The following is a 16,308-nucleotide window of genomic DNA, read 5'->3' as shown; positions in this document are numbered from 1 at the left end:
TTTTTTTCCTCTCCTCCTCTTATTTGCATCTTTGTCAGAAATACAACTCAGTGAACATATGTGTAATCATATGTGAGTCAATGTGAAACTGTAAATACACATTCATCCCTTTTTTTTAAAAAAAAAAAAAAAAAGGTTTGTTGCTGTTGTTTGTTTAATGCTCAGCAGTGATTACTTTTTTTTTTTTTTTCTTTTTTTTAAATGTCAGTCATTCACTGACAGGGTGATCCAAGCCACTGATTTCCAACCAGGGAAAAAGTACCAGAGGAGGTGTTTTTTCTGTAGCACAATTTTAATTGAAAAGATGAGTGAACCTGAACAAATTTGGCCTGAGAAGTTAATTAAAAGTAATTAATAAATGCAGACAGAACAAAAGGTAAGGGATGACTGGGTAAAATTGCTATTTAAAATGATGTTCAGAGCAGTTATTAAATTACAAATGAAAATTGATCAAAGTTCAATAATGACTGAAATGGCTAAAAGTAATTCCTAGAGACTTTGTGTAGTTAAAACTGTAACTGCTCAAAGCTTTAACATATCTGATAAACTCTCTGACAGTTTGACATGATGACAAATGATTAACATTATAAACATTTAGGAGTTAAATAACAGTTGATTGGAATTGCTTCAGAGTTGGGGGGATGATGTTGTTCCTGTGGGGTTTGTCAGATTATAAAAATGCTAGGGAGCACTAATCAAGTCCACCATGAAGGCCTCCATTGTTTCATCGATGGCTCTGAATCTGTGGTTGGAAACATCGAGCATTAACTGAGATTAGCAAACAAATCTTCCCTCAGCTCATTCTTTCCACATCGTGTTGTCTCATTGTCCTTTGAGGTCACTTGTGAACTGAGGTCGTGGAAGATGGTTCACTTTCTAATTAGCTATAAAGAGCACAATGAGGGGTTTTGTTTTTGTTTTTTTAACATTTGATACTGAGTTGTATGGGTTATGGTACATGTACCTCATGTGACTTTGTATCTGCATGCAGAAATGCAACCCTGTTATCCATGTAGCTGCAGCCTGGTAGCAGAGGGGTGGGTCACAGCTTTCTGCACTGGAATGCTCAGCAAACTCAGCAGTTTACACACACACACACACACACACACAGCTTCTCAGCATCTGAATCTAGTTGACCTGTTCAAGTTGCACTTTTGCATAGAAACCTTGTGAGTAAACCTCTGAGCACTCCGGTGTTGTTTATAACTTTCCTCTAATTAAAATATTGTGTCAAATCTGGAATAAAAGTTGTGTAAATGATTAGCAGGTGTTTCCCAGGACAGTTCGGGTCAGCTACATCTGTGCATCATTTGCACAAAGGTTTGTAACAGAGGTTTTGATAGTCCTTTTTATCTTGTTCCGTTCCAGATTTATATTTTTGTTCTTTGACTAGTTTTCCATGATTCATACTTGCAAATAGTTATTTTTCTATGGGGCCTTGGTTTAACACATGGAAGATAAACATTTTGAAATGGTTTTCTTGTCACTAAATCTTTTTCTTTCTCTGTCTCGTCTCTTTCTTTGCAGAAGAGATAGACTATACCAACTTTGCCTCCAACACCATAACACGTAAGAAGAAGCCTGTGGTCGCGCTGCGCAACGACGTCAACCGCAAGCGTCCTCACATCCGCATCGGCATGCCACAGGACTTCCGACCCGTTTCCTCAATCATTGATGTGGACATCTTGCCTGAATCTCACCGCCGTGTCCGCCTGTATCGCCACGGTTCAGACAAACCTTTGGGCTTTTACATTCGAGATGGAGTCAGCGTGCGCGTGACTTCTCACGGACTGGAGAAAGTACCTGGCATCTTCATATCTCGGCTGGTGCCTGGAGGTTTGGCGGAGAGCACCGGGCTGCTGGCGGTTAATGACGAGGTGCTGGAAGTGAACGGCATTGAAGTGACGGGGAAATCCTTGGATCAGGTAACAGATATGATGATCGCCAACAGCCACAACCTGATTGTTACCGTCAAACCAGTGAATCAGCGCAACAACGTTGTCCGCAGCAGCAGGATCTCCGGCAGCTCGGGCCAGTCGTCCGATAGCAACGGCTCAACCGGTCACATGTATGTAAACATAGGGGGGATGCCACCTTCTGGGGCGCATGGTTATCAGGATGACCTGGAGAGTGACGAGGATAATGACGTCGTCATAGAGAAAAACATCAAGAGGCCATCTCAGAGGTCCAATGCTTCGCTGGCATCCAGTGCGTCCCGCACACAACACCAGAATCCGACCACCACCTCAGGCTCGGCGGCCCCTCCGAGCCCTCCCACACGACCACTATCGGTGGTCTCCACTGCTTCATTCCACTCCCAGCAGAGTCTAAATGGAGGGTCCCACCACCACCAACACAGCAGTCTTAGCTACCAGTTCCACAAAGACCTTAACCTTCAGCATAACCCACACCAGCAGTCCCTTCACAGCCATCAACCCCACGCGCAGCTTCATCATACCAGCAACCCAGCCCTCCGCCACAGCAACGGCAGCCTGCACAAAATCCTCAGCTCACTGAAAACTGACCCACGAAACAGTCTCGCACTTCCCAGAGGAGGGGTGGAGGAGGACGGCACTGTCATTACCCTATAATACTTACAAACACAGACACACAAACATCCCGACTGCTCAGAGACTAAACTGGAACAGCTAAATAATGAGCATGTGCGTGTTTTGTCAGATACTAACTGTAACTTCTGTCTGGTTTTACAAAACCTTTGATGTTAGGAAGTTGCAAACAGGAAAGAGCATTGTGTACATATTTCTTGTGTTTGTTTTTTTTAAAGTCATCTTTATCATACATGAGAAAATTTGTATGTTTTGTAATAAGCATCAGAACAAATAACTGTTTTTAGGCGAGTCCACTATCGTAGTTCTGAATGTACCTACAGCCTCGTGTCTTTACTTAGTGACCACTTTTTATTAAGACCCTTTTCATTCTTCTTACTGGGACCAACTGGGGTTTGTTTATGTGGATGTTTTAAAGAGTAAATCTATATTTCTTATATTCTGATGAATGCTGTGTAGAGTGTTTTTGTTTTTTTTTAATAGGTCTTTTATGCTTTATGATCAAATCCGTGTATCTGTTTCAATAAATTATTCTGTCTCACAATTATGCAAACTATAAATGTGATGTTTGCTCCACTACTTATGCACTTAATGGCTTCTAAATTGAGACAATCATTTCTGCATTTATATAATTATCTTTTTAGCTTGTTAGAGCTTTCAAACTACAACTGGTCACTTCATTAGGCACACCTTATTGTTGTTTTAACTCCTTATTCATGGCACTGATTCACAGAGGTGCTCATTCCTCTGATATTTTGGTCAATATTGACCCGATAGCATCACATCATAGCTACAGATTTCTCGACTAATGTCATTATCCCATTCCACCACATTCTTAAGAATTGAGAGCTGATGACAATAGAGGCCATTTGAGTACAGTGAACTCACTGTCATGGTCAAGAAACCAGTTTGAGGTTTGATTTGAATTCTGACATGGTGTCCTGCAGGAAGCAGCCGTGGGTACAGTGTGGTCATAAAGGGATGGAGATGGTTGGCAACAACACTTTGGCTGTGTGTCGCTCTGCACTAAAGACCCCAGAGCATGCCAGGAAAATATACCCCACACAGCTACATCACCAGCTTGAGCATCTCTGAAAACAACATCTTCTACACACCGTGGTTCTAACAAGTGATTTGTTACTGCAACTTAGAGCAGTGTGACCATTCTCCTCTGACCTCTGACAACAACTCATTTTCACCCAGAGAACTGCCACTCACTGGATTGTTTTATTTATTTTTGGGGGGTGTTTTCTCTGTAAACTCTAGAGATGGCTGTCTGGGGAAAATCCCAACATATCAGCAGTTTCTGAAATACTTAGACCAGCCCATCTAAGTATTTCAGCTATGCCACTTAAAAGTTACTTAAATCAACTTTCTTCTACATCCTGATGCTCTGCATGAACTTCAGCTGGTTTACTGACCACATCTACATGCAAAAATGGATATGAGTTATGTTATATACAATTTATATAGATATTTGCGCTAATGAGCAATAGTACAGGTGTACCTAATGAAGTGGCCAGTGAGTGTATTTACTTTAAAATGTATTTTTGTACTGAACAGACACAAGATGCTGTTAAGCACAGATGACTGCATGAATTGTACTAAACAAAATGGAAAAATAAGTTTTGGTTTCAAACTAAAGGCCAGAAGATTTTCATTCAACTCAAAGCTGATGGTGAAGCAAAGAGGCTGACATTCCAGTTCAGAGTAACTAGGAACTCATAACCACACAGTGTGGTGTGAATTTCTGGAGCACCATTTCTGAAGCTTAAGTAAAAGTAATCTTGACTCGTGTAAAACCACAAAGACTTGTGGCTATTTAAAGGTGATGAGTCTGTAGTGATGTCATCTGCACCTCATTCAAGTCATTAAAAGCTACAGTGAAAGCCACAAATCCTAGGCTTTTAGAAAGCAGTAGTCAGGCTGAAGGAGAAGATAAGAAATTAAGGTCTTGTTTCACAAAATAATTCACTTTAGACATCACAAAGTCAAGATGTAGACTATCTGAAGGTTGAATTCCTTGAGTCGGGTACAGCTTTATCATCATTTTGCTTTTGGCTACAGCCTCTGCTTCCAACCTAGATATGCAACTGGAATGCATGTCAGAGGCCCTCCGGCAGCAAACATCTTTCACTTCTCTGCTAATGAATATTTTCCTCCTGTGTTTGTTCAGGGTGCCACACTGCTCATACATCTAATAGATCCTTCACACCCAACTAGTCAGCACTGTCAGTCAGCAGACTGTGGGTTTAGCCGGAGACCTGAAATCCTAACTGTCACGCAATCAGTCTTCACTATCTGTGTCCTTTTATCAGAGTCAGCCGAGGAAGGGCAGTTACAGTTAGAAACAGTTATGTTATGTTCCCCACATGTGATACAGATGTTCAGCTGATAGAATATAGGATTCAAGCGCACACCGATTAAAGCCGACAAACTCAAAATAAACAGACGTGGCCGCCTTAATGCTTTCTTGGACATGAACACATCCAACTGAAGATCTGAGGTTCAGAGGGAATTATTGGAAACGTCTGCACAAGCCTGACGGATTTGACAGGTAATCCTTTTCATTGGATACTTTGTATGCTGAAACGTGTTAAACCCCTTTGATCATAGGCAGGTTTTTTTTTCTGCATACAAAACATGTTGACCTGCGTCAGACATCTGAACTCCCCCAAGTCCCCATGCCGTATTTCACTCTGCCACATGCTGGTCGACACTGGAATAACACGTACTGAAATGTTAAAAGTTACTGTTGTATTTTATCAGACCAGACAATCTTTTTTTTTTTTTCTATTGCAAGAGTCCTTAGTGCTTGTTGGAAAAAAAACCTACAGCACTTTCCACAACATAAATATTTCATCTTTTCCCAAAAGTAAACTACACTTGCCTCTTTTCAATGCTCTCGGTGTCAAATCATACAAGTTCATCCATGTAGAAATCGATTTTAGAAATTATTTGCTAACAGGGGTGTCACATCTGATTATGCTTATGCTTCTCACTGGCTACCCAACTGCCACCGATGCCCCTCCCAAAAATGGTGGCACATACAGGAGGTCGGTGGTCCGATCCCCAGCTCCTGCATCCGTATGTTAAAGTGTCCTTGGGAAAGATAAATACATACATACCATATGAGTTTGCATGTGTATGAAAGAGTTAAAGATGTGTCTCTGGATGTGCAGCTTCCAGTGTATGTTTATGTAGAGGGGAGAAGACTTGGATGGTAAGACAAAATTATAAGTTCTCACAGTGGATTAGTAGATAGTTGTGATCACTGCTGTGAAATTCAACTTAGGGTTCAGTATTGTGTGATTAATCTTACTAACTTGATAGCGGAGCACCACAGTGGTGCATCAGCACACAGGTTTAAACCTGTCCAAAGACCCCGTCAGGTTAATTGGGGATTCTAATTGGCTGTTGGTGTGATGATAAATGGTTATCTGCCTTTCTGTGTTAGCCTGTACCCAGCTTTTCACCCAATTTTAATGTTATGTCCAGTTTAGGCAGTTTAGATTAGGCTACCCAAACCAACTTGGCGACCTACAGAAAATACTCTAAGAGTAAAAGTATGAATTTTGCACTCTACCAGAAAAAGGTGAAAAAGCTTAATGCCCTCATCTCAAATCTGGCAGCAGGACAATGATCCAAAACACACCAGCAAGCCCCCCTCTGAATGGCTTACAAAGAAAACCAAAAAAACAAAACAAAATTAAGCTTTTGGAGTGGCCAAATCAAAGTCTGGACTTAAATCAGATTTTGATGCTATGGTATGACCTTAATAAGAGTGGGCCAAAATACTTTCACAGAGATGTGTAAGACTCGCTGCCACTTAGCACTAAGGCTTGATTGCAGTTCTTGCTGCCAAGAATAGCACAACCAGTTATTAGGTTTAGGGGAGATTCCTTTTTCACACAGGGTCAGGTAGCTTTTTTTCCTTAATAAATGTAATCATAATTTTAAAACTCCCTTATTTTATTCACTTTGGATATCTTTTTCTAATATTAACATTTATTTGATAATCTGAAATGTTTAAGGGTGACAAATATGCAATAACAAAAAACCCAACAACAACAACAACTAAGAAATCAGGAAAGGGGCAAATACTTTTTCATTGCACTATAACAAATCTCATTGCAGTTATCTCTTTTTACTTGAAGTGTTCAAGTTGTAAGTTTGCCTTATAGTTAAAAGCACTAAAATTTAAGAGTAAAACCTCTAAAATTGATCCAGTGGTTGGAATTCTGTTGTAAAACTGCCGTGTCCTAAGATGAAAATGATGGGAAATAAACTGAAAAACTTTGACATTTTTAAAACTCAAGTGGCTAATGGAATTTATTAATTTTGATGCATGAATCCAAAGGGGCAGACATGCAAATAAATGGCGCTTGTATCCACCATTGAGAATGTATTCCATTATATTCTATTTATTTATATTGTATTTTTCTTTATTTACATTTTCCGTTTTCTGCTGCACTAAAAACACATTTGTCCCTTACGAGCTTCCGTCCATTGTGCGACACACGTGATCTAGTCATTTGACAAGGCAAAACACGGCAGTAGATCAGAAAGACAAGCGACATGGACCATCAACGGGTTGACAGGGTGGGCCTGCTGTCTCCCCTGGAGGAGTCCAGCGCTGAGATCAGCACAGACAGCGGAATCGTCTCTCAGAGTGCGAGCAGTTTGTCGATGGTGAGCGAAATCCTCAGCAGCGGGACGGTGTCGCAGAGCCCCAGCTTTGGAGCAGCGGCGGGGGCAGGAGTAGCAGGAGCAGCTAACGTTATTTCTCAAAGCCCGAGCCTCGATGAAGCTGCAGAGCCCGGGACAACCGACAAGCACGACCCAGAGCAGGACGACGAGGTTCTGAGGCACACCGCGCTCAGCTACTCCTCCTACATCAGGGCGACAGCAGGAGACGAGGTGCGTGCTGTTATATCAGCAGCTAAGCTATGTTTAGCTCTTTGTTTATGATTTGACTGTCAGTACCGCAGCAGCCCTACACAGTCTTCCTGTAAACGAAGTGTTCCACTTTCATTATGAGTACCAAATAAATTGGTTTACATCGTCTCCATTAAGGACTATATGTCTTATTCTACCTAGCATTTTCTTATACAACAAGAACGTTACGGTACAAGAAAGTTTCACGTTGCTTTTGTCAGTAACTAGGACGGTGTTGGCAATGACAGTTGCTAGGCGACACGAAAGTAGTGATAGGATTGGCTTTCCTCTTACATCAGCTGGCCTGTAAAGATGTATTGCAGAGGTTTATGTCGGAAGTCCCAAATTAGGCCAACTAATTTCAAAAACAGGTACAAAGTAGAAAGAATTGTGTTTTAAATGCTCTACGAGTGCACTGGCGTAGTGCGGTCCACCAGCACCACATACTAAGACAGTGGCCCACATTTTACTGGGTTTAATGAGTCTCACAAGAAATATGCAGCCCCAAAAAGACATGTACCTGCACGGACTCTACTCAAACCAAAAAATTATAGGCTGTCAGAACAGCAGCTGGAGTAACAATTTAGCCCCTGATGAACTTTGATAGAAAAAGGGGAAACACCAGTATAAGTAGACCTTCGCAAACATTGAAGCTTACTTTTTAAATTGCATTAACGTCGAATCTGGCCTTCACATGACTTATGCCTCACCATTAACCAACAGGAAGTATGCTCTGGGGAGAAAGGGGATGAAAGTCAATGAAATCAAGACAGAATACATGTGTGTGAATGAGAGAGAAAGTGTAAATGTGAAGCTGCAAGGAGCAGAGATAGTGAAGGTGGATGAGTTTAAATATCTGGAGTCAACCATCCAAAGCGATGGACAGGGCACAAGTGAGGTGAGGAAGAGAGTATGGGGGAAGTAGATAGAGACAAGTGTCAAGAGGATAGCAGCAAAAGTAAAAGAAGATTTGCGAGGTGCTGCTATGATTTATGGTTTGTTCAGTTTGCCTCTGACCCCAAAAAAAAGACAGATGACAGAGTTGAAGATGTTCAGATTTTCACTGGGATTGAGCAGAATGGACAAGTGTTTCAGAGGGACAGCGCAGGTTGAGGAATTTAGTAGTAAAGTTTGAAGGGCTAGAGTTTGAGATGTGTAGAGATGGGATAGAGGATATATTGGACAAAGGATGCTGAATATGGAGGTGCCAGGCAGGAGGAAAACCACAAAGATGATTCGCTGCTGCCAGAATGATTGCTAGAGCATCTGATGGCAGGAAAAGTTTCTGAAAAGTCATATATTTACAAGCTTTTAATTCTAACTCGAGGGGCTTGAATCTGGGTGAAGGTGCGAGTAACTGCTGTTAAGGTCAAAACTGGGTTGTGGGATTTTTCATGTCACTTCCAAAGTCATTAGAAGAATGGCCTGAGAACTGATTCAAGCCCAAGCCATGTGACTTGAGTCTTAAGTGGATATGCGTGATACAAGGCATGTTACAGAGAAGCTGAAGAAGGAGCACAAAGGCTGCTGTGTTTTGGCCATGCAATCTAAACGTATTGAAGCTTGTGTGTGGGCAGCATAATTATGACATATTTCACACACTCTGGGACCCTTACTTTAAAATCATTGTCTTATATAGATCCTGTGCTTGGAGAAAAGCTTGGAAGAGATGCTGACAAGAGTGGATGAGTTTGTTGGAATGCTGGATATGGTAAGCTCAGTCAGAATATAAAAGTGTGTCTTACATCTCATGTTTTAGATTACGCGGATAATTTGCTTCTGATATTCTGTCTTGTTTTGTCTACAGATCCGTAACGATACCTCGCAGATAGTGAATGAAAACCTACCTCAAATCCAGCAGAAGTCTGATGAAATGAGACAGATATACAGAAGAATTGATAAGCTGGAGGTAAAGCGACTGTTTCATACGGTTCATTTTATTTTGTATAAAATATTCATTTGCCGCTTTTATAATGCACACGGATTCCTCAGAGAGGCATCCTGCCAAACTGCAAGCAACATTAACAACTCTAATATGAAATGCGTGATTGTGAGTTGATGTATATTGATTTGTGTGCAGTGTTTTTATTCATAATTAAATACGGAAAGTATCATCCTCACAAATGGAGACCCTGAGCCACTTGTTTGTTTTTCTATTTCCTCTATTTATTCATTCGTGTACCGAAAAGGTAGAAGTATTAGTTCCTGTTCCTCATGTAAAAGCTTACCATGCATTCAAATGTCTGGTAATCTACCAGCAAAGGGGACCTTATTTGCAAAAACTATGTTTATTTGAGTTCATACTCACGATTTCTTCAGCTGAATGTCATTAAATGTCTTCATCAGGTAACTTGTGATGAGACAAAAATAAAATTTACTTCATGATAAACAGTCATGTGAAATTTTTCAGAGGAACTTATGCAGTTCTGTGAAAAACTAGGTGCATCCCATAATTCAGCAACTTGTAGAACCACCTTTAGCAGAAATAACTTGAAGTAATAATTTTCTGTATGACTTTATCAGTTTGCAGCCATTCATTTATGCACAGCTCTCTAAGGTCCCGTCACAGCATTTCAATCGGTTTGATGTCTAGACTTTGTTTGGGCCATTGCAGCACCTTAATTCTTTTCTTTTTCAGCCTTTCTGTTGTAGATTTGCTGCTGTGCTTGGGATCATTGATCATTGTTGCATGACCCAGTTTCAGCCAAGCTTTAGCTGTCAAACAGGTGGCCTCACATTTGACTCTAGAGTACTTTCGAATATCCAACTTTGCAAACCTAAGGTGAACTTTCAGGGACGTCCACTCCTGAGAAGGTTGTGTTGACTCACACTTCGGTGTTACAGTCCAGCAAACTGCCAAACTGCTTTTACAGAGGTGCTCACACTTGCTGATGATCAGTTAATCAAGTGCATTTTATCACCTGACAGCTACTTGGGCTCATAATTCCTATTGAAGCGATAACGGTGTTCTTATGCTCATTGTTCAGCCCTTATCTCAGGTGGTGCACGCCAAGTTTAAGTTTGTAAGTTTTTCATAGAAGTGGATAGAGTGCTGTGTAAACTTCCTTTTTCACATGACTGTATATTAACTGCATAAACCTTTTTATATTAAGAAATTATCTATCACAATCTATAGTTAAAATTAAAGACACATTTGTTTTTGTTTTTCATTGCAAAATATGATTAATATTTCCTGATTTGTAATAAAGAGTCAGACTGGACTACAATTATTTGTGGAGCCAAGGTCGGCATCTGCATGTCTGCTTCATAACGTAACAGTCCATCATTGGTGTAACAGCACAGTCATTTTTGACTGGGGACAAAGCGTAGCTGTGTCAGCTGTCTTTTCTGTCTGCCAACCACAGGTAAATTGAATATTGTAACTTTTGTAGTGAATCTTAAATATGCTGTTGTGTCTGCAGGCCTTTGTAAAGATGGTGGGAGCCAATGTCAGCGCAATGGAGGAGCAGGTCACACAGGCAGAGGGAGAGCTAGGAACACTACCGGGTGCTTTCAAGAAGATCCTCCGCACAATGACTGTCCCAGGCTTCTTAAACGTAAGAGCCAATTTCTGCACTTGTGAATTATAAATTTTCTCCACTATCCACTGAGTTTGGTGTTTGCAGGATTAAACAAAAACTTATTATTTAGAAGGTTCCCAAACTAGTTCAGCTGTGGGCTGCCCACTCTTACTGTAGCAATGTACTGTAATAATCGGTTGCAGTCCAGAGCTTTTGCTGCTACTTGTAACAACCAGCACTTTTCACAATGTTTAAATTAATATCATACTTTATTTGGTTGTACTTTTCCACTGGAATGAAGCAAAGGGAGTGAGGTTTGTCTTCATAGCTTTTCTGTTACAAAGAAGAAGGAGAAGTCGAAAAATGCTTATGGATTTAAAAAAAAATCTCCCAAAAGACCCATAGCTGTGCATCAAATGCATCTATCCCGAGATGCATTTGATGCATTTAGCCAGGATCCCAAATGCTGCTGATGGCTAAAACCACATGCCCTGCCCACTTTCTCCACATTGGGTCTAAATGGGATAGAATGAAATAGATTTGGGGAAATATTAGGTGCTCTCCTTTTAGACAGTGAAATATCTGCTGAGCCATTTATTGCCTCTGAAAAAGAAAAAAATTGACTGCCTCCACCACGATCATGGAGGAAACTGGCGATCTGCCGTTAGTGACCTCAGTTGCATCCACACAGAATTTGATTTGCTCAACGTTTGTTGTTTGTCCAGAGATTGGGATCAAGGCCACCCAGGTCATTTGTAGTCACTATCCAGACTTCATTGAGATCATTATGAGTAAAGGTTCAGATTTCATAAAAACAAAAACACCCACAGTGTTTTTATTTATATGTCTGATTAAGATTGATGGTGTTCAAGAACAGCATCATGCCTGCGGAGTCAGTGTTCTTTTTAAGGTTTCCCCCAGCAGTTGTAACCACACTTCATTTATTAGGTTTTTAACTTTTGTCTCTTTGCTTTCAGAAACCAGCCAGTCCAAGACGACCAGCACCACATCAGCGTCAAGAAGTCCCCAGCGTGTTTCGGACAGATGATTATTTCACGTCACAGCCGGAACAGTGACGCGCTTGAACGTTCAAAACATAACTCGGTTCTAACCTCAGAGGCCTGTTGGGCCAAACTGCACAGATGACTTTTACTGCCACCTATTGCAAGGAGGATCTATTGGTGCAGTGGCTTCAACAAAGCAATAGCAGCCTTTCTGAACAAGTCACTGGAAGTCAAGTGGGTGCAGACAATCTGTGCTCCTGAAAGTCCTTTCCCTGGCAGCAACAAACACTGAACTGTAGCAAAATTATTTTTAAAGTGCCTGAATGGGTCTTTGGTTTTGTTTTCACTAATGGTGAAGAAAATGTAAGATGTTAAATTTGTGGCAAGTCAGGAGGACAAAGTCGTCCCACTCGCCTGTAGAGCACTGTATAGAAGGTACAATAAGATCTTCAAATAATACACAGAGAAATAACCCAGCTTTGTTTTTATGACTTACATTCCTGTTGATAGTGTTTGTAAAGACCTGCACGCTGTTATGAACTGAGCTGTATTTCTTTGTCTCTTCTACACCCCCACCCGCCGAGCAATACTGATCTTATCCTGTTAAGCATTTAACGTCTTCCATTTCAAAGTATTCACTTTATTTCGAGCCTTATCTTACTGCCTCTCTCTGACACGAGGCTACGTCTTTGATTGCACCTTTTAGGAAAAAAAGCACATTATAGATTAGTTGTCACTTGCTGATTATGTTTTGTGCCAGTGATGAAGCTGCAGTCTAAATAGGAAGAAGAGGAACTTTGGACCTCATCATGGAGAGGGGAGCAACAGTACCTAACAGATTAATGCAGTGCGGCCCCTTTCTTGCAAAGTTTAGCCAATAATGGTCACAGCTTCAGCTCTGGTTCTTTGATTACTTGCCAAATTAGATATTAAAAATGTTTAATTTTACATGTATGTATTTGGTTTACGATTTTGAGATAATCATTAAAAAATATTTGAGACAAGCTCGTTTCTGTTTCATGTATGCGATCCTGAGTTTTAGTGTTTTAGAGGGTGGGACTCGGTGAGCAGGAAAAGCTCCTGACGGAGAACTGCGAGGCTCTCTCATTGGGCGGCTTGTGCTGACGTCACGCGTTAGTCACAAGTCGGAGGAAGCGGGAACTCCGGTCGCCTCGTTTTGACTCGTTTCCCCACGCCGAAACGTCTGCTGCTGGAGAAAAAAAAAAGCAAGCAAAAATAGCGGACAAGGTAAAGTACTTTTTGAGTCAAGTGTCTAATGAAGATGACGGGTTACTGAGGCCTTTGTTGACACGAGTTTAATGAGCTTAATGTGGAGACAAAGGTTTTAAAAACAGTTCTCGGTAAAGGCAGCAGAGGCTAGCCAAAACTTTGAGACCGCAGCTTGGGTTTCTGGTTAACAAACGGCAGGATTGCGACAGCTCCGATTTATATTCTGCTTAATCCCGACTGCGTTAACTAATCTCAACTAGTCTGAAAATACCTGGACAGCAACTTGGTTAACTCCCAATAGACTTGAATCTGCTTCTCTTGCTATAGTCGCTGCAGCTGGTTGAAACTTTAGCACGAAGAAACCACACCACTTAAAGAAGCAGGCCTCATTTTCCCCCCAGCTGTGCAGTCACATCTGTATCCTTCAGCACGAGAGGCAACCCATTGTTTTTTCATTTAAAATATGAGTGGGGCTCTTTTCTTTTTTCTTTTTTGTAAAAGCATGCCTCTTTTAAGCTGTCCTTCTGATGTACTCATCTGTAATCCTGCTCACTCCCACTGAAAATCTTAACATCTTCCGCTCAGACTCCTGTCTTTCTGTCAGCAGGTCTCACTATCATCTTGTAAACCTTCCCTTTCACTTTTTCTTCTATGTTTATGTCACAAGTCACCCCTGACACTCATCTACATCCTGCCTGCAGTCCTTCGCAGTGGTTGAAAATAAAGTTTATTTAAGATGATAATATTTTCTTTTCTTTTTTTTTTAAATCTCCAAAGTCGGGAAGTTGCTTTGTTACAGCAGCTTAAACTTAGGTTAAACACAACACACGTAACAAAATGGTATAAGAAATTGTGTGTAAATCAATAAAATATGAGTCCTATTCTGGAAATGTTGGGACACTGTGTAAAATGTGAACACAAACAAAATGCAAACAGTGATTTCCAAACCGCATAAGGCTGTATTTTATTCACAATTGCAATTTTATGTACCCTTTTCTTAACAATGGCACTTTTTTTCTGAGTTTAAACATTAAATATGTTTTATTGTGTTCCTTTTATGTATAAGTTTTTTGCGATTGAGGTTGTAAAATACAGTGACAAACATCTGAAGTAATCCTGTCTGTAATAATATAAATACATTAAATGCAGGGTTAAATTAGACAGTACCTTTGTTGGCAATTTCAAAAGGCTGTCCATTAAGATAGTCATTTAACTGGCCCTTCATTTTTACATACATATTTTGTTTAAGTCACATTAGACACCAGAAAAGTCTTATTTAAGTGTAAATAATAAACACAAGTTTCTTCTCATTTCTTGACTTATTTTACTTAGCTTGTCTTCTTTTACAGATCCAAAGCTGCAAACATGGCCTGTGAGAAAGAAATTTGGCAAAAGATTGGAGAGGGCTTTGTCCAGGAGTATTACAACCAGTTTGACAATACCAATAGGATGGGACTGGGTAACCTTTATGTAAGCTTTCCAGATGTCTATTCAGTTCCATCACGCTGGATGTTAAAAATATTTTGAGCCTATAGTTATGAAAGAAAAAATGTTTCTGCAGTCTCCTGATGCCTGTCTGACGTGGGAAGGATCACCTTTTCAGGGGAGAGAAGCTATAACTGGCAAACTAGTAGTAAGTATCTTGTTTTAGCAGGTTGTTGGTCCGGCATGCACAAAGAAACTCCATAAATGCTGCTTCTAATCCAGGTTATGTTGTGTCTGTGAATTTATTAATAATATTTTTACGCCTCTCCTTTCATCAGCACATCAGTCTAAACAATAATATTGTTCACAATTCACAGAACTTGCCTTTCAAGCGCATTAAGCACATCATCACAGAACAGGACTTCCAGCCCACAGTAGACAGCTGTATCCTCATCATGGTGTTTGGACAGCTACAGGTATTCTATGATTCTTCACATTTTATTTTATGTTTTTTATTCATCTGGCTTACTGATGAGCTTACACCATGTCAAGGCATCTGCAGTAAAATCACTTCTCCGACTACAGTTTTGGTCAGAATTTATTCAAATGTACACAAAATGTTCTCACTAATGGGTCTTTTTACCCAATTTGTGCTCAGTCAGAAAAGATGAGGAGGAACAAATATCAGTGGCATTGTGTATATCATGTGACCTTGTTCACCCCAAAAAACAAACAAAAAAAATAACATTTACATTTTATTCTAAAATCATCATTCAGACCTGCAGGTGTCATTGTTTTGAGTGTTGGGATCCAATACTACTCTCTCTGAGAAAGCAGCTTTTGTAGATTGCCCCCTTGTGGTTGGAAGAGTTACATTTTTAAATCCAGTGAAATGCAGGGTGGCAGGGAAGTTTTATGTTTATTTTCATGATAGTCTGGCTGTGGCAGGCTGCACTTTCCCAGTACAAATGACTGTTTCACTTTCTGAAGAGCATGTAGATAAATGATGTGTTGCAGTTCATTAAGTGTTTGATAGAGAACTTCTTACCAGTGTGTGTGGGTCTGCTGTTTTTACTCTGTATGTTAACTCTGAACAACATGTATGGCTTCTACATTACAATACAATGTGCTTTATTATCATTACTGCAGTGTTTTTAGAGTCCTAATGAGTTATGCTGATGTGATTTAAGTTTATATTCCTGCCAACATTACAGTTTTAGTTTTTCACGATTTTGCTGTTAATTATTTCCAACAGGTAGATGATGATCCACCGATGGCCTTCCATCAAGTGTTTATGCTGAAATCCCAAAACTGTGCGTGGGCATGCACGAATGATGTGTTTCGACTGGGGATACACAACATACCAGTGTAGTGATTTGGATTAGTAGGTTCACATTCACTTGTATCCAGTTCTGAATTCACACTGCGGTGTCATGCTGCCACTTCTAGAAAGATATTCCACATTTTTTTGGTGTTTACAATGCATGTATTAATAACATTTCTATTCAAATAAAGAATTTATTACTCTAAACTACAGTTTTGTCTTGCCTTCCTGTAACAAATAGCTTTTTTTTAGTTTAATCTCTTTACTCATAGGTGTTGCTTGATGTCTAATAGTGCAAG

At 40.3% G+C, this 16,308-nt stretch overlaps 3 protein-coding genes across 4 annotated transcripts in view; all 3 read left to right on the top strand.

Moving 5' to 3' along the window:
* The window catches only part of pard6gb (par-6 family cell polarity regulator gamma b), a 35,909-nt gene extending 32,798 nt beyond the window's left edge, over positions 1-3,111 (top strand). Inside the window, exons 1-2 of one of the 2 annotated variants that reach the window (XM_080296583.1) lie at positions 1,174-1,320; positions 1,528-3,111. In XM_080296583.1, coding sequence (XP_080152709.1) covers positions 1,257-1,320; positions 1,528-2,591 — 1,128 coding nt within the window. In that variant the 5' untranslated portion in view covers positions 1,174-1,256 and the 3' untranslated portion in view covers positions 2,592-3,111. Of the gene's footprint in view, positions 1-1,173; positions 1,321-1,527 lie in introns of those variants that run through there. The other variant, XM_026156102.2, reaches the window with a different exon arrangement.
* Positions 3,112-7,076: 3,965 nt separating this feature from the next.
* Positions 7,077-13,034, top strand: bloc1s4 (biogenesis of lysosomal organelles complex-1, subunit 4, cappuccino). Its single transcript, XM_026156889.2, has 5 exons — positions 7,077-7,487; positions 9,145-9,216; positions 9,313-9,414; positions 10,928-11,062; positions 12,004-13,034. The coding sequence occupies exons 1-5, from the start codon at positions 7,146-7,148 to the stop codon at positions 12,100-12,102; spliced, it is 750 nt and encodes a 249-aa protein (XP_026012674.1). The 5' UTR covers positions 7,077-7,145; the 3' UTR covers positions 12,103-13,034.
* Positions 13,035-13,138: 104 nt separating this feature from the next.
* On the top strand, positions 13,139-16,216 carry LOC113015000 (nuclear transport factor 2-like). The gene is made up of 5 exons (XM_026156890.2): positions 13,139-13,278; positions 14,610-14,730; positions 14,822-14,893; positions 15,063-15,161; positions 15,941-16,216. Exons 2-5 carry the CDS (start codon positions 14,626-14,628, stop codon positions 16,055-16,057), a joined length of 393 nt encoding a protein of 130 aa, XP_026012675.1. The 5' UTR covers positions 13,139-13,278; positions 14,610-14,625; the 3' UTR covers positions 16,058-16,216.
* The last annotated feature ends 92 nt before the right edge of the window (positions 16,217-16,308 follow it).

This window comes from Astatotilapia calliptera, chromosome 22 (assembly GCF_964374335.1).
Source record: "Astatotilapia calliptera chromosome 22, fAstCal68.1, whole genome shotgun sequence".
Taxonomy (NCBI): Eukaryota; Metazoa; Chordata; class Actinopteri; order Cichliformes; family Cichlidae; genus Astatotilapia; species Astatotilapia calliptera.
Note: the sequence above shows the minus strand (reverse complement) of the source record. Positions and strands in the feature narration are given on the sequence as shown.

Bases quoted from the DNA above. Each gene is read 5' to 3' on its own strand.
- bloc1s4 (XM_026156889.2), top strand. From the start codon at position 7,146: ATGGACCATCAACGGGTTGACAGGGTGGGCCTGCTGTCTCCCCTGGAG. The intron at 7,488-9,144 runs GTGCGTGCTGTT...TGTCTTATATAG, and splicing joins GGGCGACAGCAGGAGACGAG to ATCCTGTGCTTGGAGAAAAG. The intron at 9,217-9,312 runs GTAAGCTCAGTC...TTTTGTCTACAG, and splicing joins TTGTTGGAATGCTGGATATG to ATCCGTAACGATACCTCGCA.
- LOC113015000 (XM_026156890.2), top strand. From the start codon at position 14,626: ATGGCCTGTGAGAAAGAAATTTGGCAAAAGATTGGAGAGGGCTTTGTC. The intron at 14,731-14,821 runs GTAAGCTTTCCA...ATGTTTCTGCAG, and splicing joins TGGGACTGGGTAACCTTTAT to TCTCCTGATGCCTGTCTGAC. The intron at 15,162-15,940 runs GTATTCTATGAT...TATTTCCAACAG, and splicing joins TGGTGTTTGGACAGCTACAG to GTAGATGATGATCCACCGAT.